We start from the raw sequence: 25,364 nt of genomic DNA on the forward strand, positions 1-25,364 counted from the left end.
GACAGGGGAGTGTTTGTAAAACATGCTCCCCATGTGCAAAGTTAGAAACACTTCACCTAATAAACTGAAGATCGAAACCTCTTGCGAACCTCGATCTTCAGCCCTGGAGGCCTACGATAACGGTAAAAAGATATTCTCAAACTCCTAAATCTTCACAATAAGGATGGATTTTCCCTCAACAGAGTAGAAGGGAAATCCAACGTTACGTGAATATTAGTAAATTTGTAAATTTTCTTAGGGAATTGATTCAATGCTTTTTTAGGGAATTGAAATTTCGTAGAAGTTTTTGGTTAAGTTTTTTTCCATTTGTTTCCTCCTCAGGACCATAAATTGACATGCAACATGAGAAACGTTCGATGTCCGCAATGCAGCACACAAGTAGCTTACGTGAAATTGAAAGATCACCTGGACAAAAGCTGTCTTAGCGACCATCTACGCTGCCCCCATTGCAAATTAAAGTTTCCTAAGGATCACGTCCAAGTAAGTTAAATTTCCTTTTAATTCCGCCATTAGCAGATTAACATTGATTGCTTGACATGCAAATGGCATTACTTAAAGACGTTTTCAGATAAATGATAATTACTGAAGATGTTTTAAATTAAATATAAATTCAAGTATTCCATCGAAAATTCTTAGATACGTCAACTGTTCAGATTAGTTTTTGAGGGACCACGCGAGTTTTCTTACGTTGTATTGGAATGATGAAAATGAAAAGTAAACGTAATTTTATATTGTTTTATATTCTTTTTTTCAGAAACACCAAGCTCAATGTGGTAAAGCAAAGGTAAGCTGTCCTCATTGTACAGTTCAGATGAAACGCGAAACATTGTCGGCGCATGTGAAGAATAAATGTCCGGAGACTATTACTTACAAATGTCCACACTGTTCTCAGAAATTCAAGAAGATGTACTTCGATGTGAGTCGAACTCCATTTTTAAATTTAACTCCAATTAAGGTTGCTGATTTTATCACTTTTATATCAATGTTAGAATGTAAAAATTCGTCACTGACACATCCTAAACTTTATTTTTGAATTTCCAACAGCATCACAAGAAAAATTGCGACCAAGCTATTATCGAATGTCCCAACTGCCGTATTAAGATGAAACGGATGAATCTAGACTCCCATCAGACATCGGAATGTCATTCAAAAATTGCCTCCACCGTCGGTGTCAACACAGACGACAATCCAGCCTCCCCAGATTACCAGAACACAGAGGTAAGTATTTTTATCCTATTGACCATCTTCAAACTTGCCCTCGTTGGTAGCAGTTGATATAATCACCGGCCGTTCCTCAACCGGTAATATAAAAGCCCAGTTTCGAATCAACGACGTGAGGAATTTTTATGGGCTTTTTTAACAAAATGGTTGTGTTACTCATTCTCAAGAGAGGGTATCATCGTTTTTTTCCCCCCGGGAAACTCCGGTTTTTCTTCCAGAAAATAGCAAATCGATCACAGAACATACGCAATTTTCAGGCATACTAAATACGCCTAAAACCTTACAATAACCAATCAGCATTATAAAAAAAAATCATGATTTCTATGAGGCAATCACACTCAGCTGGAAAATCTTAGATTAATTTTCAGGAAATAGCAAGAACTTTCCATAGTTGGGTTCGGTTAAAAGGCCATAAAATTTAACAGTGACCTTCAGGAGAAGTGGAAGTTACCCTTTTACAAAAAGTAATGTCTTTTATATATTAATATGTATAATTAAAGTTTATAAATTATAAAATTGTAATTACACCTTGTAATTAAAAGAAGCATTCCATTTTTACTTTTCTTATCGGAAAGATTTTCAGTCACTCATTAAATTTAAACTGAAGTCAAGAGAATTTATTGTCTCCAGCGACATTAAAATTTACAAATTGTAAATACTGTTGCAGTAAATATTATGTTTTTTCTTTCTATTAATGAAGTTGCTTTAAGTTAAGTTACTTTGTTCTAAAGTTAAAATGTAGTCAACAGTGTTTGCATTTCAGTTTTATCATTCATTTTCCAGCACTCACCTATTTATTTTTCACGTGGTAACCTTCCCATTATATGTGATTAGTTCAGCAAATGAAGATGGCTCTAGTTCATATCGGCGAGTACTGATATTAAAACACTCGACCATCTTTTAAATAAAAATCAGCAATTGTTTTTTTCTGCTAATTTGCTGTTGGTGACCAAATACAACTGGAAACGTGCACTTTTCTAGAAAACTAATAGATGCATTATCTTGAAATTATTATTTATAAACTGACCCCTAGTGGGTAGCACATTTTGCAGAATCTCCATCCTACCAACACCAGGTGGAAAAAAATCTGAGTTCAAGTCCCATCGATGATGAGAGGAATTTTTCTGGGCCTTTTTCACAACGTGGCTGAGTTGGTATCACGCGAGGGTAGCATGGTTTTTTCTCCCGGAAAGTTGGTTTTTTTGTCCAGCAACAAGAAAATCGACCACAGAATATACCCAGTGTTTTGTTATTTGGTTTTAGGAGCATTGGCAACTAAGGCCATATTCCTCGTGGAATATGCGTGGTCATTCCCTGACCTTTCCACATCCTCCGTATTTGGTGGTCACGGGCTCGAACCCCGGTCTAATCAAGAAGCGTGTGCTACGCGCTGCTGCTGCTTCCCACCTAGCTACGGAGGCGTCTTACGGACAGTGTACTCAGAGCAATATTATCTCAGTCCCTGATGCTCCTACAACAACAACTATAAACTGAAAGTTACAGTATCTCGTATGAACATTATGCACCATATTGTTTTGTTTTCTCTTTGATATTTGGCTATTATCTGCAGAAATCTGCATCTTCAGAGCCATTCAAATGTAATTAAGTGATGTTCATTTACAGAACCACGAAGAACACGGAGGACAAGCGGTTATTAGCAGTTCTGATTGCATGGCCGAAATCGGAAAACGAAAACGAAAAATAAATCGGAATCGGAATGCTGGTGAGCAGCAAGCAATAGCGAAAACTGTCTCTGAGGACTCCCTGGGAGGTGAATCTTTTAAAGAGAATGTTGTGGTGAGTAGTTGATAAGCATTCATTGTAATTTCTTAATAAGTCTCCTTATTGATCTAATCAGGGATATTATATCCCTCTTCAGTTCCTGGAAAAGCAGGACTGCCATAAAGAATCATTTAATGATCAACGTTGGTATAATATTTATATAGAGAATCGATGGCCAATATTCTATCAATGATGATATAAATATTGAATATTTGTATCGATTATGATTATTCTATCTATCAGTAGATCATTATTTATAGGAAGATAATCATTGAATAATTTGATGTTCAATACTAAAAGAACATCAAAAATTAGTATTTCACGCCCACTAAACAGAGTGAAGATATATTGTTTCCATATGTGTGCTACATATTTGTAGAAATATTTCTTTTGAGAAATAATAATATTTTCTCGTAGTAAATATATGTTAGAGCGGTGGTAATCTGCATCTGATCATGCAAGTCAAAGTGATAAAGTAGCAGTTATGAGATGTAGTAAAGATATGACAAAGTTTCAAAATAGCATGATCGTTTGGTGAGTTCGTGCGTCGCGTGTTTCCATAACAAAAACTAAATCAAACTATTATATTAAGGCCACCCGAATAATTAAATTCATGTGCCTGTTCTATGGTCGATTTGTCTGTTTTGCTGAACGAAAAACCCCAGTTTCTGGGAAAAAATCTTGCTATCTACGCCTGAGACCGACTAACTCAGCCACAGAGTGAAAAAAGCCCATTAAAATTCCTCGCGTCATTGACCTTTCAAAATGCAACTCGATGAAAATGAACCAGATCTGATATTACACACAAATGTGAGGTGGTTGAGTCGGAGTAAGTTTCTACAGAGATTTAGAAATTTACTGAATGAAATTTTTAAAAAAATGGAATTGTTAATCAAAGGGAGAGATGATTATCAGCAGCTACAAGATACAGAGTGGTTGTGTGGTCTGGCTTTTTTGGCAGATTTTACCAGTGAATTAAGTGATCTGAATTTGGAATTACAAGGAAGAAATAAAAATGTGGGTAGCACGATTAGTAATAATTTTGCATATAAATATTAATTTTTGGCAATGGCTAAGGATCTCAAAGAAAAAAAATTATCATTTTGCAAATATACCCTGTTTTTGAATTTAATAGTAAGAAATATGTTTCTGAAATTTAGGAAGTTGTGGATTACTTTGAAACAATTGAAGACATTGTTCAATATATTTCTTATCCATTTAATTACGACTTAGATACGAAACAAATTGAAGAAAAAAATCGCTGAGATTTTTTACATGGAGAAAATATTACTTAAAAATGAAATTATTATATTGCGAAACGATATCTTCCTAAAATCCAGATTATCAGAAGACGACATTTGGAAATATGTTTGCTGAGAGAAGTACCGAAATGTAAAAAAATGCAGTGAACTTTTAAATTGCTGTTTTGGTTCCACATATCTGGGTGAATCGGCCTTTTCGTATTTGAAAAAAAAAAGATGGAGAATCGCTCTATTCTTATGGACTTGCATATAGAAGGTTCTTTACGGTTCGCCTTGTCACAGTATATTCCCGATTTAGAAAGCTTATCAGATGACATGAAGACACAAACTTCGCATAAATTAAAAATTTAAATACGTATGAATTTAAAATAAGAATTATGAATTTTATTTAAATTTAAAGACAACGTTTTTCAATATGTGTTGATTAACTTTTTTAACCATGTGCAATGAAAATCTTGAGATGGTAGATCGCGGCACATTTTGAAGAAAAAAAGTAGATTGCTTCACAAATTAAGTTGGCCACCCCTGATATATAGTGTATATATATATTTTCCATAACAGAAACTGCATGTCTTGTCGGTATTGTTCATAACCCCTGTGGTTAAGGCGGGCAAAGAATGTCTCGAACGGGTAAAACCACCTCCCGCAGACAGAACAGCAAAGGATTACGCAAGACGGATGTTGCTGGTGAGCGAAGGTGCAGCGCATTGCTATGGTTCAATGGCAGGTCACTGCAACACTTGACATCGGAATACAAGTTGAATTTCATTTCAGCAAAAAAAAAAAAATCAGCCATAAGCAAATTAACACTGATCCCTTGCCATGCAGATGGTATTACTTAAAGATGTTATATATCTTTATTGCAATCTGTGAAAATAAGTAAATTTTACATGTATGCCTGATGCAATGCCCATAACAGCAAAAATGCTAGGGGTTTAACATAGAAACAAACTAAAACTCTAACAACAAAAAATAAGTTGTAAACACATGAAAACAGATTTTTTTTTCTTCACAATATCAACAAAACCGAGCAAGGAAAAACAGTGAGAGTCACTCGGTTGAAGATGAGAGCTGCTCTCTGAGGATACGTCTTCTGTAGGCTTTGTCCTCAATGAATTTCTTGTAGTCATCATCCATCACCTGTACATTTTGGAGCATTTACATTGGCAGGAATCTGTTGCCCTTCCTGAGCCTCCACGCCACGGACTGTAAAGAAGGGAGGGCCCTTAAGGGTCTCGGAGGGGATTCTCCAACTACAAATCTGTCAAAAACTTGGCGTGTTGATTTCACCCACTGTCATTTTAATGGTGACGAGTAAGCGGAGGGTGAAGATCCATTCTGAGACTTTTCTGTAGTTTAGAAGTTTGGTCATTACTGAAGTATGTGTGAGGGGTGGAAGCTTGTGCTTGAAGAGCACCCACCAAAGAAGCCAGTACTCATCGGATGAGATGGTTTTTAGCGTGGTTTTTGCTGCCGACGCCCAGATTTCAGATCCGTAGGTAATGACTGGCTGAAGAAATCGGTAAATATATTGAAAGTGTACTTAGACTCTGTGACATGAAGGAGGTGTTGTTTGGCAAGCCATCTGGATCGGCAGACCTTGTGAATATCTGCCACATGGTGTTTAAAGCTAAGCTCAGGGTCAAAGACGACCCCGAGATCTCTGTGCTTATTTACTGGAGGGATGGAGGTTCCATTGATTTTCAGGTTTAGTTGAGGTGGGTGTGGTTTGAGTGAGAACATCATTTGTGCAGATTTATTTAGATTAATCTGGTGAGAGAAATGTGCTAAGTACGTAACTAGAGCTTTTAGGCTGTTGTTGATGGTGTCGGAAGCAGTCTCAGGTTGGTCAGTCCCTTTGATCCGATAGAGGAGCTTCAAATCAGTTAAATGATAATTACTGGAGCTGTTTTAAATTAAATATAAATTCAACTGTTCCATCGGAAATCCTTATCTATTAAAGATAAAGATTTCCGATGGAACAGTTGAATTTATATTTCTGAATATAAATGTATTAAAGATAAAACCTCAACTGTTCAGATTAGTTTTTAGATTATTCATACCCTTTTATTTTCAGAAACACCAAGCTTAATGTGATAATCTGTCCTCGTTACACAGCTTGCGTCGTCCCTCTTGGGTTTTGTATGGGGCGGTGCTTCCTCGTAATTTGTTCTCCTTGACTACAAAATCTGTAACTATGTCTTGCCTCTAAAGAAATATCATTTCAAGCTGCCTTCAAGTTCTACCCTCCTTTCACCATTTCGTCCGACTTCCTTTACCTTATAGATAACATCAGATAGTTTTCCATCACTGTATAGTGACCATGGGCTAGCCGTTTCCATCCTCCTTTCCTTCTGTTGCCCTCCCTTATCAGTACCCGATCTCCTACTGAGAACCCCTTATGCTAACTTTGCATGTTTAACCTGTCTCTCTGTTTCTGACTACAGTTGTGCCCCCGTATCCGCTGATTCAGTTACCCACGGTTAACCATGGGAAAAAAACAAAAAACTTACCACGTTCTACTCGCGTGTCCAAATGCAATGCTTCCCTTTATTTTTTATGATGTTGATTTTAAATCGAATAGCTTCCCTTTGTCGCGTATGGTTTGGTCACCAACATTAGAATGGTTCTTTAGAGATTTCATGGATGCACCATTTTCAAGCTTTTGAATAATTTCAAGTTTTTGTTTAATTTGAAAGCACAACCCTTGCGTTTGCCCATCATTTTCGCGATTTCTAAACAAAAAAAAAAAAAATTCCGACATCCCTGACATAAATAATGAAACAAAATTTGCCCTTTTGCGGTGCAACGGAACACAAGAATCGACGCGACACACTAAAACAAACTAAACATTTGGTCTCTCTCTCTCTTTTTGTTGTTTTTAGCGGTAGGTGTGAAGACAGTGGGGGGGTTACAAAATAATAGGTACACTAATCTCCTAATGACGACTTATAACGCCGGTTCTTGTCGCTAATTTACGACTTGCAAAATATCTGTTTATACCTATTCTAGCTTGAATCTTATGATTCCTCGTTGATTTTCTTTCTTTTTTTTTTTTTTTTTGGAGCCTTGATGTGTCCCAGTTAATCCACTTTCCGGTTAATCCAATCCCGGTAAATCGAGAGTGCTGTATTTTATCATTACTGTATTTAATGTTGGTAATGTCTTACTGTGTGTTTCATTTATCAATTAAACATAAGACTGTTGGCATTTGAGGTGAGCAGACGCGCTTAGACAAGGCTCCTCAGTTAAGTAGTTTACTTTTGGATAGTGCTTTTAAATATTTGATTTATTTAGATATTGTTGGATTATTTTGTTATAGGTTTTCCTGTAACTGTTTGATTTTAATAATATTATAGATATATATTTTTTAAAGTTACTTTTATTGATATTTATTTAATTTTATAATGGTAGTTACGAGATCTGCCTTAAACACGTCACATGGTATCGTGACTCACACGGAAATAGCAGATGGCGATTTACGGGTGAGTCATGATTTAATTTGTTGTGGAACCTGTGGAATGTTTTCAAAGAGCGACCTGATGACTAATCCTATCTCTCTTGGGGATTCTTTTCTTTGTGATCGATGTAAGGAGTGCACCGATCTTAAATTACAATTCGGTGCACTGATGGAACAAGTTGAGTCCCTGAAAAAACGAGTGCTTGCCCTCGAGAATAATGCATCTGGGAGCTCGTCAGGGGGACTCAAAACTCCAGCAATCTACCAAGTGATGCACACCCGATTCGAGCCTCAAAACAGAAAAACCAAGTGCAAACTACTCTGGTTAAAAAAGGACATTGTTTTATTAGGAGACTCCATTGTCAGGGAAACGGGAAATATTTTTTGTAACAAGGATAGGTTGGGCAGAACCAGGGTATGTCTGCCGGGAGCAACTATTGATGATGTCACCAACAGATTGTCAGATTTTAAAGGGAGTAAAGAAAATATTATTATTCATGTGGGGACTAATGATATTAAACGTACACGATCTGACGATTTGTTGGAAAAATACAGGACCATGCTGAGGAAATGTCGCAAGCTAGGCCATAATGTCTCTGTGTCTGCAATTCTGCCCAGACACGATAGGAGGGATTATATGTTAAGAGCCTTGTGGATTAACTCAAGCCTTGAAGGAATCTGCAAGGCTTTAGGGGGTAAATTTCTATCAGAATGGCCCACACTTGTAGGTAGAAGGAATTTGTTTTGTAGAGACGGGATACACTTAAACAAAGGTGGTGCAAAAGTTTTTGCCAGTATTATTGAGGATACCTTAAAGGTTCAGGGAAACTGCTAGTTAGGGGGGGGATGTGTGGTAATACTGACACACGTTTATCTGATAATATTGGTCAAAGTAACTCTTGCACATACCTTAAGAGTTCTTATCTGTTACCCCAACTGGACGTATTATCTAGATGTTCTGGGGGCAGAAACGTTTCACGTGAGCGGGTAGCTAATATCAGGGAAGAGAGCCTAAAAAACTTCAAGGATTGTGTTAGGGTTGTTAAATATACAAGAACAGTAAATCTTAATTGTTTATACAGTAATGTTAGAAGTGTCGTCAATAAAATGAGCGAATTCGAACTGCTGGTTAAAACAAGTAACGCGGACATAATAGGGCTTACAGAGACGTGGTGCCACCCGGAAATTGGCGATTATGAGTTTCAGTACGGCTTGTATAATGTATTTAGGAAGGATAGGGTAGATAGAAGGGGTGGTCGGGTAATGCTTCTTATCAGAAGCAGCCTGAGTGCAATGATAGCTTTCCCGGATTCAGACATTTCACATGCTAGCATAGAGTCTGTATGGTGTGAGATAGTTGGAAACAAAGGTATAATGCGAGTAGGAGTAATCGACAGACCAGGTGATTGTGAAGATTATGACAAAAGCCTCTACATGCAAATGGAATGGGCAAGTAAGCGCCAATGCCTTATTATGGGTGATTTCAATTTGCCTCTAATTGATTGGAGTAAATGGGAAGGAAATTCGACATGGGGAACAAAATTTTTAAATCAACTAGATGACTGTTATTTGTATCAACATGTCAGGGAAAGTACTAGAGAAAAGAATATCCTATACCTCATCATCACACATGAATCAGATGACATAACAGGGCTGACAGTAGAGGAACCAGTAGCAGGAAGTGATCACAAAGTTCTATGGTGGATGATGACGAGAGAGGTAGCAGAATTAAAAGGGTTTTATGGGTTTTAATTTCAGAAAAGGAAATTACGATGCCTTAAGGTACTACATGGCCTCTATTAACTGGGTAGATATCACGCAGAGAATGAATACAATTGAACTGTGGTACGCTTTTAAAACATTAATCACAGATGCCTTGAATGCGCATATATAGCATTAAAAAAATACTCCACGAGGAGGGTTCCAAGTAGAATGAAGAGTGGAGTTGCCACATTACTTGAGCAGAAAAATGTGGCATGGAAAGATTAGAGAGCAATAAAAAGTACTGAAGCCTATAACAGCTACAAGGTGATGTGTAATAGAGCCACAGAAAAGGTTTGACAGGCAAAGGCAGTTTATGAGATATCACTAGCAAACAGAGCAAAGAGGGGGGGATAAAGAATTCTTCACATATATAAATGCCAAGAAGAGCAGGACAAACCAGATCGGACCTTTACGTAAGAGAAAGGGGATAGTAATAAATACACCAGCTGCCGTTCCAGATGAACTCAACAGTTATTTTGCATCGATATTTACAAATGAAAAGCCTTTTGTGGCAATGGGAAATTGTGGGAGCAAAGTTAAAAAATATGTAATTAATGATATTGAAATTTCGCAAGATTATTTAATGAAAAAACTTTCGAGCCTACAGACCAGTAAGGCCCCTGGAGTTGATGGAATATACCCTATAATCTTAAGGGAGGTGGCAAGCGAGTGCATTGAACCATTGAGGCTAATTATGCGAGCATCACTAGGCTCTGGGAAGATTCCCTTGGATTAGAAAAGTGCAAATGTATCTCCCATACATAAGGGTGGCTCTAAAAGTGAAGTTGGAAATTATCAACCTGTCAGTCTGACTTCAGTAATAGGGAAAATCATGGAGGCAATGATCAAGGGTGGAATTCAGGATCATTTGGATCGAATTGAAATTCTCAAGGATACTCAGCATGGTTTGTAAAGGGAAAATCATGTTTAACAAATCTGGTTCGCTATTTCGAAAGGGTCACTCATGAGCTGGATTTAGGGAATAATTTCAACATTGTTTATTTGGATTTCAGCAAAGCTTTTGACTCAGTCCCACATGAGCGGTTGCTTTATAAGCTGGAACAGGTTGGAATTAGTGGGAAAATCCTTAGATGGAGAGCAGGATGGCTTCAGGGCAGGAGGCAGAAGGTTGTGATAAATGGCTATTCCTCAAATTTGGTTGATGTAAGAAGTGGGGTTCCCCAATGATCAGTATTAGGACCACTGTTGTTTTTAATTTTCATAAACGACATTGATGAAGGGATAGAGGGCGTGATGTCTAAATTTGCAGATGATGTTAAAATTGGTACAGTAGTTAATGATCACTGTCAAGCTGAGCTTCTTCAGAGAGACCTAGATAGACTTCAGGAATGGTCAGAAAAATGGCAGCTATGCTTTAATCCAACAAAGTGTAAGGTATTACACCTGGGAAACAGTAATCCCAAAAAAACTTATTCACTTGGTGGAGTTCAACTAAACTCAGTACTGGAGGAAAGGGATTTGGGTGTTAACGATACGGTCAGACATGAAATTCTCTGAGCATTGTAAACAGGTTGCAAGGAAGGCCCATGGTGTCCTATCTATGATCTATCGAACTTTTGCAAGTAGAGATAGGGACGTGATAATCCCATTATATAAGGCTTTTGTTAGACCACACTTGGAATACTGTGTTCAAGTATGGAGATCGCACCTAAAGAAAGACATCGAGCTTCTTGAAAGGGTGCAAAGACGGGTAACTCACCTGGTGAGATCGGCAAAAGGGCGTCCTTATGAAGAAAGACTTCGAATATGTGGGTTGCAGAGTTTGGAAACTAGACACCTTAGAGGAGATTTGATTGAGGTGTATAAGGCTCTGAGAGGCATCAGTAAAATGAATGAGGACGAAATTTTCAAGATTATAAATGATGCTAGAACTAGGGGACATAAATTCAAGTTACGGGGGAAATGTTTAGATTGGACTGCAGGAATTTTTATTTTAGCCAGCGAGTTATAAATTACTGGAATAAGCTGCCTTCATGGGTGGGAGAGGCCGATAGTTTGGGGAAATTCAAAGGTCATCTGGATAGTACTTTCGGGTAAGGGAAGCGCATAGGATGATAGGTTTAATTTCCTTTTTTTTTTTTTATTAATTATTATTATTTATTTATTTATTTTATTTTATTTATTTATTTTTTTTTTATCATTGTTTTGTTCGGATTTTTTTTTTTTTCTGGCTGGTGCAGCATAAGCCATAGGCTTTCTTGCACCATGCGGCCATTACTAATACTAATAGTTATTATATGTATGTATGTTCAAGGAAATCATGTTATACAGTATATGGGGTCAGCAGGGTTTCAGCCATCCATGGCAGTAAGACCCCTGTATCCTCCCCCGCGGATACAGGTGTCTTACTGTATATACTTTGCTATGGCCTCTAGCCATTTTTCTGGCTTCCTCACATTTAGAGATGATATCTCCTTTAAAATAGTTCATATTTCTGAATTCCAGACGGTTTCATGTATTTCCAGAATGGTAGACAGCCAGGGGTCAAATCCCATTAATAAGAAATTTTATATTGTTCATATCCTTTTTTTTTTTCAGCAATTTCAATGTGATAATGCAAAGGTAAGCTTTCCTCATTGCACAGCTGAGATGAAAAGCAAATCAGTGTTGACGCATGTGGTGGAAAATGTCTGGAGATCATTACTTACAAATCATGAGATTGATCATTACTTACAAATCATTATAAGTAATGTTCTAAAGATCATTACTTACAAATATCCACACTATTTTCAGAAATTCAAGATGTACTTCGATGTAAGTTGAAATCCATTTGTAAATTTAACTCCATTCAAGGTTGCAATGTTAGAATGTAGAAAATCATACTTCCTGTTTCAGTTTTTAATACTATTTTAAGAAGCTCCATATTTGTCACTGACACATCCTAAACTTTATTTTTGAATTTCCAATAGCACCACAAAAGAAACTCCAACCAAGCAATTATCGAATGTCCCGACTTTCATATTAAGATGAAACAGATGGATCTAGCCTCCCATCAGACATCGGAATGTCATTCAAAAATTGCCTCCACTGTCGGTGTCAGCACAGACAACAGTCCAGTTCACGACAATCCAGGCTTCCTAGATTCCTATAATACATCGGTAAGTAATTTTATCCTATTGACCATCTCCGTATTTTCCCTCATTGGTAGCAGTTAAGGTAATTACCGTCCGTTCCCCAACAGGATGGAAAATCTGTTGGGGAAAATCAGTGGGGCAAGGAATTTTTATGAGCTTTTTTTACAACCTGATTGTGTTAGTTGGTCAGAGAAGAGGGTACCATTGTTTTTTTTTTTACCTCCTAAAGGCCGGTTTTTTGTCCAGCAAACAGCAAATCGACCACAGAGCACAAGAAATTTGCACATATGTTACATACACCTAAAATCTTACAAAAACCAATTTTTTTTTTATATATATATTAACAAAGCCTTCAAGTTCCTTCAATCTAAAGTTAAAATGTAGTCAACATTTTTCAGCCTTTTATTTCTGTGTTATCATTCATTTTCCAGCACTCAGCTGTTTATTTTCTATGTCATAACTTGAAGATAACTTGAAGACATGATATTGCCATGGGGGATGTCTTTGTGTGTGTGCGATGTAAGGAAATCAGGCGACAACTGAGCGTTGTTATGGTCCTATACGAGAGCTTGAAGGACAGGGAGAATTCCCTCGAAGGATCTAAATTGAGGGGCCTATCAAGCTCTCAGCTGCCCACATCAATGACAGAGCTTGTACTTGGTCATCACGCAACACAGCAGCAACCCTAAAGGCAGAATGCGCTGGTCCCACAGCAACTAGTAGTTGTTGGTGACTCTATTGTCAGGGAAGCGGGAAACATGCTTTTTAAAAGGATAGGTGGAACAGGACCAGGGTATGTCTGCCAGGGGCAAAGGTTGATGACGTTGTAGAGCGGATATCATCTTTTAAGGGCACAAAAGATGATATAATTGTACACGTTGCCACTAATGATATTGAGAGTAGGAGACTGGCAGAATTACTTAACAAGTACAGGTCACTATTGAAAAAAAGCCGTAAATTAGGGTTGAATTTGAAAGTGTATGCAATTCTGCCCAAACACGATAGGAGGGAGTATATGATGAGAACCTTGTCGATCAATTCGTCCTGAAAAGATTGTGCAAGGCTCAAGGGTTAGAATTTTTTTCAGCCTGGTCTGTACTTCTTAACAGGAGAGACTGCTTCTACAGGGATGGGATACACTTAAATAGAAAGGGTGCAAGAATGTTTGCTGATGCTATCGAGGCAGTGTTAGGTGGGTCGGAAAACTGCTAGATTGGGGTGATACAAGGACTAATAGATTAACAGTAGCCACTGGCAGAGGTGAAAGTGATTCTTGCACTGCTTCTATTGGAATGATCCGCAGCCTGGAAAATAAGATGCAGGATATGTCAGAGACTGCTGGGAATCATTGGGGTACAAATAAACACATAGGTTGTGTTAGGGTAGCTAAGAAAAAGAACAGGTGCATGTATATTTGTATGTACACCAATGTAGGAGTTTGGTAAATAAATTTGATGAATTTGAGGTATTGCTCAAAACATCAAAGGCAGATATTGTTGGAATATCAGAGACGTGGTTTAACACAGATATAAGGAATGCAGAACTGGAATTTGGAGAGTACAACATCTACAGAAAGGATAGACAGGATAAGAAGGAAGGAGGGGTTATGCTATTAGTTAAGAAACACATAAAATCCAAGGAAGTGAAGCCAGTCGACATCATTGGACAGTGCAGTGTCGAGTCAGTTTGGTGTGACATAAGCATCGGGAGATCAAAATTGAGAGGACTGCTATAGGCCTAATGACTCTGAGTATAATTAGAACATGTACATCGAAAAAAGTGGACCAGTAAATCAGAGAGTCTTATAATGGGGGACTGGAATTTGTGGTTTGGTCACTAACACACTAGCAAGGCTTTTGTGGATTTATTGGATGATTGTTTTCTACATCAGCTTGTTCGGGAGGCAACTAGAGGGAGTAATACTCTTGATCTGATTATCAGTAGTGATTCTTCATGGATTAAGAATCTGCAGATAAAGGAACCACTACGTAGCAGTGATCACAGTGTGCTCAAGTGGGATTTACTGAAAGAGGTAACTACCATCAGGGGTAAAGGGAAGGGTTTTTCCTTTCGTAAAGGCGACTACAATGGTCTGAGACAGTATTTAAATTCTATACAGTGGGACCAACTGATGATGTTACCAACATCAAATCAAAATGGGAAGCATTCAAGGAATTTATCTTGGAAGCTACTAGGCTTTACATACCAACTAAGACATATTGTTCAAAGTTTAGGCCTAAATGGATGTCAGATGTCTCAGTAGTTCATATGGCAGAGAAGAAAAATGCATGGGATACATATAAATTAATGGGTGACATGGAAGTCTATGATAGATATAGGCTGGTCTGTAACCAAGTCACAAAGGAGATTAGGCAGGCAAAGACAGATTATGAGAAATCCTTGACATAGGATGCAAAGAAAAACAGAAAACAGTTCTTTCCCTATGTAAACTCTAGAAGGAAGAGGATGGAATCAGATTGGTCCACTGGATATTGATGGTTCAACGGTTGAGGATCCTGCTCAGGTGGCTAACAAACTAAACGAGTATTCTGCATCTACATTCACACATGAGGAGTTATTCAGGAAGGGGAATAACAGAGGTGAAGTAAACTCGAGCAGTGAGCTATATGATTTTGTAATAACTGAGAGGAAAATGGACGAGAAATTGTTGAGGATAAACATAAAAAAGGCACCTGGGATGGACGCGATCTATCCAGTTATATTGAAGGAGGCAGCAAAGGAAGTAAACAAACCCTTAGCCATAATTATGAGATCTTCTTTGGACTCAGGGGAGGTACCCATAGACTGGAGACTTACAAATGCGACCCCAATTCACAAAGCAGGATCAAAGGCTGACACAAGTAATTATAGACCTGTGAGCTTAACTTCTGTTTCAGGAAAATTAATGGAGGCACTGGTTAAAGAAGCACTGCAGGATCATCTACACAAGACTTCAGTTATAGCTCGGACACAGCATGGTTTTCTAAAGGGAAAGTGTTGCCTGCCGAATTTGATTGGATACTATGATGCAGTCCCAAAAGAACTGGATGCAGGGAATAACTTTGATATATTTGGATCTTAGAAAGGCTTTTGATACTATTGCACATGGAAGACTGCTACGCAAATTGGAGCAGTGTGGCATTGGAGGCAAACTGCGGCTATGGATAAAGCAACGGTTGAGGGGGAGAAGACAGAGAGTGGTAATCAATGGACACTGCTCATCGTGGACTAATGTTATTAATGGAGCCCCTTAGGGTTCAGTGTTGGGTCCATTATTGTTTTCTGTATTTATAAATGATATTGATGATGGCAAATGACAGGTGGCAAATGAAGTTTAACGTTAACAAATGTAAAGTACTACATATGGGAAACAGCAACCCCAGAGCAATGTATCAACTCTGTGGTACTAACTTACAGTGGTAGAGATTGAAAAGGACCTGGGGGTAATTGTGCAGGCAGATATGAAGTTCTCTGAGCAGTGCAGATGGGTTGCATGAGTAGCTCATGGTGTCTTGTCAATGATATACAGGAATTTTTCTAGCAGGGATAAGGAGGTGATCATTCCCTTGTATAAGGCAATGGTCAGGCCACACCGTGAGCACTGTATACATGTCTGGAGGACTCATTTCAAGAAGGATGTAGAGCTGCTGGAACGAGTACAGAGAAGGGCAACAAGATTAGTGAATGGAACAAAGGGGTGCTCTTACGAAGAAAGGCTTAAGTTTTGCAAATTACAGTGTCTGGAGACTAGGCACCAGCGAGGTGATTTGATAGAGGTGTATAAAGCCTTGAATGGTTTGAGCATGCTCAATTCTGATGGGATTCTTCCTCTTGCTCAGAATAATCACCTGTGAGACAGATGTAGGATAGACGTGCGGAAATTTGCCTTTAGCCAGCGGGTGGTTGGTTGGTTGGTGGAATAGACTTCCATCCCTTGTTGTGGAAGTTGATAGCCTAAATAAGTTTAAGGCTCAGCTGGACAGGTATTTCGAATGAACAGAGGGGTGAAGTGGAAGTGGTTATTTTTTATTTATTTATTATTATTTTTTTTTTGGCTGATGCTGCATAAGCTTGCTTTCTTGCATCAAATGACTCTACTAATGCTAATAGTTACGAAGAAAGGCTTAAGTTTTGCAAATTACAGTGTCTGGAGAATAGGCACTGGTGAGGTTTTTTTTTTGTTTGGTAGTTATTGGCGCATCAGCTTCTTTGGCCATAATGCACCTCCCAAGGTTTTTGCAGTACTTTGATCCACCCCGAGGCGGGATTCGAACCAGCGACCTTTGGGTTGCCAGGCAGGCGCTTTACCGACCCGGCTAGCCCGGTCGGCACTGGTGAGGTGATCTGATAGAAGTGTATAAAGACTTGAATGGTTTGGGCATGCTCAATGCCGATGGAATTCTACCTCTTGCTCAGAATAATCACCTGAGAGGGCATAAATTCAAATTGAGGAAAGACAGATGTAGGATAGATGTGCGGAAATTTGCCTTTAGCCAGTGGGTAGTTGGTTGCTGGAACAGACTTCCATCCCTTGTTGTGGAAGTTGATAGCCAAAGTAAATTTACAGCTTAGCTGGACAGGTATTTCGAATGAACAGAGGTGTGAAATGGAAGTGGTTTTTTTTTTTTTTTTTTTGGCTGATACTGCATAAGCTTGCTTTCTTGCATCATATGCCTCTGCTAATGCTAATGCTAATGCTAATTGTAGGTGATTAATTCAGAAAATAAATATGGCTCGAGTTCATATCAGAGAATAATGATATTAAAACACTCGCCCATCTCTTAAATAATGATATGCATTTTTTTCCTGCTAATTTGCTATTGTGACTAAATACAACTAGAAATTGATGCACTTTTCTAGAAAAATTACGGATGCATTATACTGAAACTATTATCTATAAACCAAGCCCTCTTGGGTAGTACAGTTGGTAGAATCCTTACCCCCAAAACCGTGTAGGTGTTGTGAGGACTGCGAGTTTAAGACCTGTCGATGATGTGACGAAATTTTACGGGCTTTTTTCTCAGTGTAGCTAAGTTAGCATTAGTGAAGCATATGATGCTAGAAAGCAAGCTTATACAGCATCAGACCGAAAAAAAGAGAATCTTTTATTGTACCACCTTCAATTGTGACAGTTACATGATTGGATCGTGTTGCAATGTACCTTCACGGCCTTAGGGCCAGGGGTTAACATTTATAGAGATGATAACAAGCAGATATGCTACAGAAATAAATAAATTGCCATTAAGTGATATAGGACATAAAACAAATTAAATGAAATAACTTCAAGTGACAAAAGACATTAAGTTTGTCTAATATCCTTGAATTTAAACAGTCAACTTTGTTCCAGCACATCTCTTCTGCAACTGTAATTCCTCCATTTGACTTTATGCACTCCCCCTCCAGTTCCTAATCTGAGCAGGAGGAAGAATCCCATCAGCATTGAGTTTGCTCAAACCTTATACACCTCAATCAGATCACTTCATAGATGCCTAGTCTCCAGATGCTGCAGTTTGCAGAACTTAAGCCTTTCTTGGTAAGAACAACCCTTTGTTCCCCTCACCAATCTTGTTGCCCTTCTCTGTACTCATTCCAGCAGGTCTACAACTTTCCTAAAATGAGGCCTCCAGCCCTGTATGCAGTATTCAAGGTGTGGCTTGGCCATTGCCTTATACAAGGGGATAACACCTCCTTATACATGCTAGCAAAATTCCTATATATCATTGACAAGACACCATGAGCTACTCTTGCAACCTGTCTGCACTGATCAAAAAACTCCACATTTGACATCATTTCTTCATATCGAGTTATTCAGTCTGAGGCAAGGGTAGCATGGATTTTTCTCCTGGAAACTCAACTCGGATTTTTCTTCCAAAAAAAAAAAGAAACTCGAACACAGAACCCACACAATTTAGGTACAGTATATACAGGCCAATAGAGCCTTGGTCACTGATCCTTCTGAAACCCTACTAACAACAACTATAGACTTAAGGTTATTAACATACACAGTATTGTTTTGTCTTGTCTTCTCTTTGATATTTGGCTTATTATCTGCAGAAATATGCCTCTTCAGAGCTTTTGAAAGTATTAAAATGTAATTAAGTTATTCAATTACAGAACCACAAAGAATACATAGGACAAACAGTTATTAGCACTTATGATACTGCCAAAATCGGAAAACTGGATGGCGGTGTTGAGCGGAAAGCTATAGAGAAAACTGACTCAGATGACTCCCTGGGAGGTGAACCTTCTAATGATAATGTAGTGAGTACTTAATAATCGTTAATTGTAATTTCATAATAAGTGTCCTTATTGATCTATTCAGGAATATAAACCATTTAAGTTTCTGAAAAAAAAAAAAGGGCTGCCATAAAAAATTACAACTTGACTTCTTGGACCATTGTTCATGGTGCCCACTGTTCAGGCAGATGATGGCAGTGGTTGATTATATGGGGCATCTTTTTCTGGAAAGAACTAGTACCCTTGATACATATGGATCAATGTGTCACTGGTGTGGTGTACTGGCAATGCTTAAGAAACTGTGTGCACTCTCTGGTAGGTTGCTTTTAATCCTGGACAGAAACAGAAAAATATGGTGAGAGCAATTCAGATAATTTTTTTAGTGGCTTCAAAAATAGAGTTATGGGCTAAATGGAAGAGGAGAAAAGCTATTAAACAGAGGAAGGAGGAGTTAGGTTACAAAATATATATACGTCAAGAAGAAAGTATACAAAATTTATAGGAAAAAAGGCTTAAAGAAGAAATAAATAAAACATTGGAGAGAGAACAAATAGAAGAAGAATGGAATAATATACAAAATATAATTCAAAAGATACCAAAGGAGACACTAGGACAATTCAGGAAAAACTATAAGAAAACGGGGGGTAAAGATATGGAATGAAGAAATAGCTAAAGCAGTACAAGACAAACAAGATAAATATCTTAAATATAAACAAAACAGGACAAGTGAGAATGAAGAAATATGCAAACAAGAACATAATAAAACTAAAGATATAATAAGGAAGGCTAAAACAGAGTCATGGGATAGATTTATAAGCACAATAGAATATGATGTTCATGGAAGACAAAATTTGTCAAAAATGATGAAACTCTTCAATAGCACAGAGAAAGACACTTCAAGAATAAATATAATAAAGGAAGAACAATGGAAAAAACATTATGAAGAATTGTGGAAAGACCCAACACATCAAACAGAAGAGATACAGTTAGACTCAGTTAGTGACATAGATCCAATAACAAAGGAAGAATTGGAAAAGGCATTGAAGGCTACAAAAAATAGGAAAGCAGTGGGAATGGATGGTATAAATGCAAAACTGATCAAATATGGAGGAAGTTTTTTAAAAGACAGGATACTAAATTTATTTAATAAATGTTGGGAACAATACCAAATACCAGAGAAATGGAAGATAGCAAAAATTATTTCAATATTTAAAAAAGGAAATATAAATGATACAAAGATTTATACAGGGATTAGCATACTAAATACAGTATATATAATGTATAGCAAAATAATAAATAATAGAATTAAAATTATCTCTGATGAAATATTAATAGAAGAACAGGCAGGATTCAGAAAAGGAAGATCATGTACAGATAATATATTTATATTAAAACAAATAATAGAAAAATGAAAAGAGTTTAATTTAGAAACACATTTAGCATTTATAGATTATGAAAAAGCATTTGATTGAGTAAACAGAGGAAAACAATGGGACATATTGAGTAATAAAGGATACCCAAAGCATCTTATTAAAATAATATAGAGTTTGTATCAAGGAACAAAAATAGTAATAGATACAGGTAATAAATTAACAGAAGAAAGTATAATAAATCAAGGAGTTAGACAGGAATGTTGCTTTTGTTGTTGGTTTGGTTTTTTTTAGGAGCATTAGCATCTAAGGCCATATTGCTCCAGGATATGCGGTGGTAATTCCCTGATCTTTCCACATCCTCCGTATTTGGTGGTGACGGGCTCGAACCCCGGTCTAATCAAGAAGTGTGTGCTACACACTGCTGCTTCTTCCCACCTAGCTACGGAGGAGCCAACAGGAATGTATCTTGTCACCAATGTATATATCGAGGATATGATATGTAAATGGAAATAGGAAATTTAAATAAGGATTAATACACTGTTATTTGCAGATGATCAGGTAATTATTCAAGATAGTGAAGATAATTTGCAAAGAGCAGTATTTAAATTAAACCAAATAACAGAAGAATATAAAGCTAAAATATCAACAACGAAAACTAGAACAATGGCTTTTAAGGGGAAAAATATGGTGAGAACAAAAATAGTTATAGACAATAAAATATTAGAACAAGTAAAACATTTTTTACTTGTTCTAATATTTCTAATGTTGTGGGACAAACTGTTTGTGTGCACAGCAGGGGTGTACCTAATGAAGTGGCAGCACAGTGTAGATGGGAAGTGCTGCAACACACAGCCTACACACGTGACCTGTCTCTTGCAGTCCCCATATTGAGGCTGCCGTAGCAAGTGGTCAGGCAAGCAGGTGCATACACGTACCATGAGTGACCCAGGTTCAAGTCTGTGACTACTGAATACAGTGCTGTTTCTTGTATTCTTTCTACCTTGTGAATTCCTCTGACCGTGTGGTCATCCAGGGGTATAAACAGAAAATTTTATTAGTATTTTTTTTCTTTCACCAGATGAAAGAGATGATGAAAAGTCGTTGGATGTCGGTCATCTGCTGGTGTTACAATTAATGGTCCATCTTGGACAGCACTTTTGGACACTTATATTATCTACTGGAACTGTCTCCAGAAATGCGATATCTTTCCAAACCTTGCCTCTTCCTTCAGACTGCTCTCCAACATAGTGAATCACTTATACAGTGCCTTGTGCTGTTTGAACATGAATATTACTCTGACCTGTTTTGATGTCAGTGCGCAATCGAACCGAGTGACGCACAGTCAGACAGCTCTATTAAAAACCTTCCCTGTTTGCATAAGGGAAAGGGAGAAAATATGGTGACAACAAAAACAGTTATAGACAATAAAATATTAGAACAAGTAAAATATTTAAATATCTAATATGTGATATAACATATGATGAAGAAGATATGAACCAGAAATTGGCAAAATTTCAAAATATATATGGAACAATAAAAAGAACTCAGGCTAAGAAAACAAGGAGAGAAACAATTGAAATTTTACAAAGTAATGGCAATACTACTTTATGGTTCTGAAACATGGATAACGAGACATTAATAGAATACAAGCTGCAGTAATGAAATTTTTAAGATATGTTAAAGGATGTACAAAATTAGATAAAATACCAAATTTAAATATAAGAAAGGAATTAAAGATTTACTCAATTAATGAAAAAAATTATAGAATATAGACAAAGATGGAAAGAACATGTAGAAAGAATGAAAGGTAATAGATTTCCTAAATTAGCTTACACATATAGAGCAAAAGGTAAAAGAGACAGAGGAAGACCGAATAAAAGATGGGCAGATCTCTTTGAGATCGGAACAGGCGGATCGCCGAATCTGTGAAGGAAGACAAGAAACGGTATCTTCCTTAATATTGTTGGGATATCAGAGACGTGGTGTCACACAGATATAAGGAATGCAGAACTGGAATTTGGGGAGTACAATGTGTATAGAAAGGATAGACAGGACAGGAGGGGAGGAGGGGTTATGCTATTAGTTAAAAAACACATAAAATCCAAGGAAGTGAAGCCAGTCGACATTGATGGACAGGGCAATGTCGAGTCAGTTTGGTGTGACATAAGCATAGGTAAATCAAAATTGAGAGTAGACGTGTGCTATAGGCCTAATGACTCTGATGAGTATAATAAGATACTGTACAGGGAAATAGAATGGGCCAGTAAATCAGAGAGTTTTATAATGGGGGATTTTAATTTCCCAGATATTGACTGGAATTTGTGGGTTGGTCACTCACACACTAGCAGGGCTTTTGTGGATTTATTGGATGATTGTTTTCTACACCAGCATGTTCGGGAGGCAACTAGAGGGAGTAATACTCTTGATCTGATTATCAGTAGTGATTCTTCATGCATTAGGAATCTGCAGATAAACCACTGGGTGGCAGTGATCACAGTGTGCTGAAGTGGGATTTACTCAAGGAGGTAACTACCATCAGAGGTAAAGGGAAGGGTTTTTGCTTTCGTAAAGGCGACTATGATGGTCTGAGACAGTATTTAAATTCTATACAGTGGGACCAACTGATGATGTTACCAACAGCAAATTCAAAATGGGAAGCATTCAAGGAACTAATCTTGGAAGCTACCAGGCTTTACATACCAACCAAGAAATATTGTTCAAGGTTCAGGCCTAAATGGTTGTCAGATGAACTAATGAGACATATGGCAGAGAAGAAAAATGCATGGGATACATACAAATTAATGGGTGACATGGAAGCCTATGATAGATATAAGTTGGTCTGTAACCAAGTCACAAAGGAGATTAGGCAGGCAAAGGCAGATTATGAGAAATCCTTGGCAAAGGACGCAAAGAAAAACAGAAAACAGTTCTTTACCTATTTAAACTCAAGAGGAAAGGGATGAATCAGATTGGTCCACTGGATGTTGATGGTTCAACAGTTGAGGATCCAGCTAAGGTGGCTAACAATCTAAACAAGTATTTTGCATCTACATTCACACATGAGGAGTTATTCAGGAAGGAGAATGTCGTAGGTGAAGTAAACATTGGCAGTAAGCTGGATGATTTTGTAATAACTGAGAGGAAAGTGGAGGAGAGATTGTTGAGGATAAACATAAAATTCTGCCCAGACACGATAGGAGGGAGTATATGATGAGAGCCTTGTCGATCAATTCGGCCCTGGAAAGATTGTGCAAGGCTAAAGGGGTAGAATTTTTTTCAGCCTGGACTGTACTTGTTAACAGGAGAGATTGCTTCTACAGGGATGGGATACACTTAAATAGAAAGGGTGCAAGAATATTTGCTGATGCTATCGAGGCAGTGTTAGGTGGGTCGGAAAACTGCTAGCTTGGGGGGAGACAAAGACCAATAGATTGACAGTAGCCACTGGCAGAGGTGAAAGAGATTCTTGCACTGCTTCTATTAGAATGAGCAGAAGCCTGAAAAACAAGATGCATGGTATTTCAGAGACTGCTGGGAGCCATTGCGGTACAAGTAAACACATGGGTTGTGTTAGGGTAGCTAAGAATAGAAACAGGTGCAGGTATACTTGCGTGTACACCAATGCTAGGAGTTTAGTAAATAAATTTGAATTTGAGGTATTGCTCAAAACATCAAAGGCAGATATTGTTGGGATATCAGAGACGTGGTGTCACACAGATATAAGGGATGCAGAACTGCAACTTGGGGAGTACAACGTCTACAGAAAGGATAGACAGAATAGGAAGGGGGGAGGGGTTATGCTATTAGTTAAGAAACACATAAAAACCAAGGAAGTGAAGCCAGTTGACATCGCTGGACAGTGCAGTGTTGTGTCAGTTTGGTGTGACATAAGCATTGGGAGATCAAAATTGAGAGTAGGAGTGTGCTATAGGCCTAATGACTCTGATGAGTATAATAAGGAACTGTACAGGGAAATAGAGTGGGCCAGTAAATCAGAGAGTCTTATAATGGGAGATTTTAATTTCCCAGATATTGACTGGAATTTGGGGGCTGGTTACTCACACACTAGCAGGGCTTTTGTGGATTTATTGGATGATTGTTTTCTACATCAGCATGTTCGGGAGGCAACTAGAGGGAGTAATACTCTTGATTTGATTATCAGCAGTGATTCTTCATGCATTAAGAATCTGCAGATAAATGAACCACTAGGTGGCAGTGATCACAGTGTGCTGAAGTGGGATTTACTGAAAGAGGTAACTACCATTAGGGGTAAAGGGAAGGGTTATTGCTTCCGTAAAGGCGACTACGATGGACTGAGACAGTATTTAAATTCTATACAGTGGGACCAACTGATGATGTTACCAACAGCAAATTCAAAATGGGAAGCATTCAAAGAACTTATCTTGGAAGTTACTAGGCTTTACATACCAACTAAGAAATATTGTTCAAGGTTTAGGCCAAAATGGATGTCAGATGAACTAATGAGGCATATGGCAGAGAAGAAAAATGCATGGGATACTTACAAATTAACACATGACACAGAAGCCTATGATAGATACAAGTTGATATGCAACCAAGTTACAAAGGAGGTTAGGCAGGCGAAGGTAGATTACGAGAAATCCTTGGCAAGGGATGCAAAGAAAAACAGCAAAGAGTTCTTTACTTATGTAAACTCTAGAAGGAAGGGGATGAATCAGATTGGTCCACTTGATATTGATGGGTCAACTGTTGATGATCCTGCTCAGGTAGCTAACAAACTAAATGAATATTTTGCATCGACATTCACACATGAGGAGTTATTCAGCAAGGGGAATGCCAGAGGTGTATTCAACTCTAGCAGTAAGCTACAGAATCTTGAAATAACTGGGAGTAAAGTGGAGGAGAAACTGTTGAAGATAAACACAAGAAAGGCACCCGGGGTGGATGGGATCTATCCAGTTATATTAAAGGAGGCAGCAAAGGAAGTAAGCAAACCCTTAGCCATAATTATGAGAGCTTCCTTGGACTCAGGGGAGGTACCCATAGACTGGAAATGTGCAAATGTGACCCCAATTCACAAAGCAGGATCAAAGGCTGACACAAGTAATTATAGACCTGTGAGCTTAACTTCTGTTCCAGGGAAATTAATGGAGGCACTGGTTAAAGAAGCACTGCAGGATCATTTAGACAA

General features: G+C 37.9%; 2 protein-coding genes across 3 annotated transcripts in view; one reads left to right on the forward strand and one right to left on the reverse strand.

Annotated features, from left to right (window-relative positions):
- The window catches only part of LOC150079989 (TNF receptor-associated factor 2-like), a 95,880-nt gene that overhangs the window by 37,453 nt on the left and 33,063 nt on the right, over positions 1-25,364 (reverse strand). The gene's annotated exons all lie outside the window — the stretch shown is intronic.
- The window catches only part of LOC150079990 (uncharacterized), a 52,278-nt gene that overhangs the window by 2,899 nt on the left and 24,015 nt on the right, over positions 1-25,364 (forward strand). The window contains exons 4-7 of the mRNA XM_090382729.1: positions 322-480; positions 755-916; positions 1,045-1,218; positions 12,420-12,608. Of these exons, the coding sequence (XP_090238855.1) occupies positions 322-480; positions 755-916; positions 1,045-1,218; positions 12,420-12,608 (684 nt within the window). The remainder of the gene's footprint in view (positions 1-321; positions 481-754; positions 917-1,044; positions 1,219-12,419; positions 12,609-25,364) is intronic.

The sequence above is a fragment of the Mastigoproctus giganteus genome, chromosome 10 (genome assembly GCF_048544385.1).
Source record: "Mastigoproctus giganteus isolate SK-2022 chromosome 10, ASM4854438v1, whole genome shotgun sequence".
Classification (NCBI taxonomy): Eukaryota; Metazoa; Arthropoda; class Arachnida; order Uropygi; family Thelyphonidae; genus Mastigoproctus; species Mastigoproctus giganteus.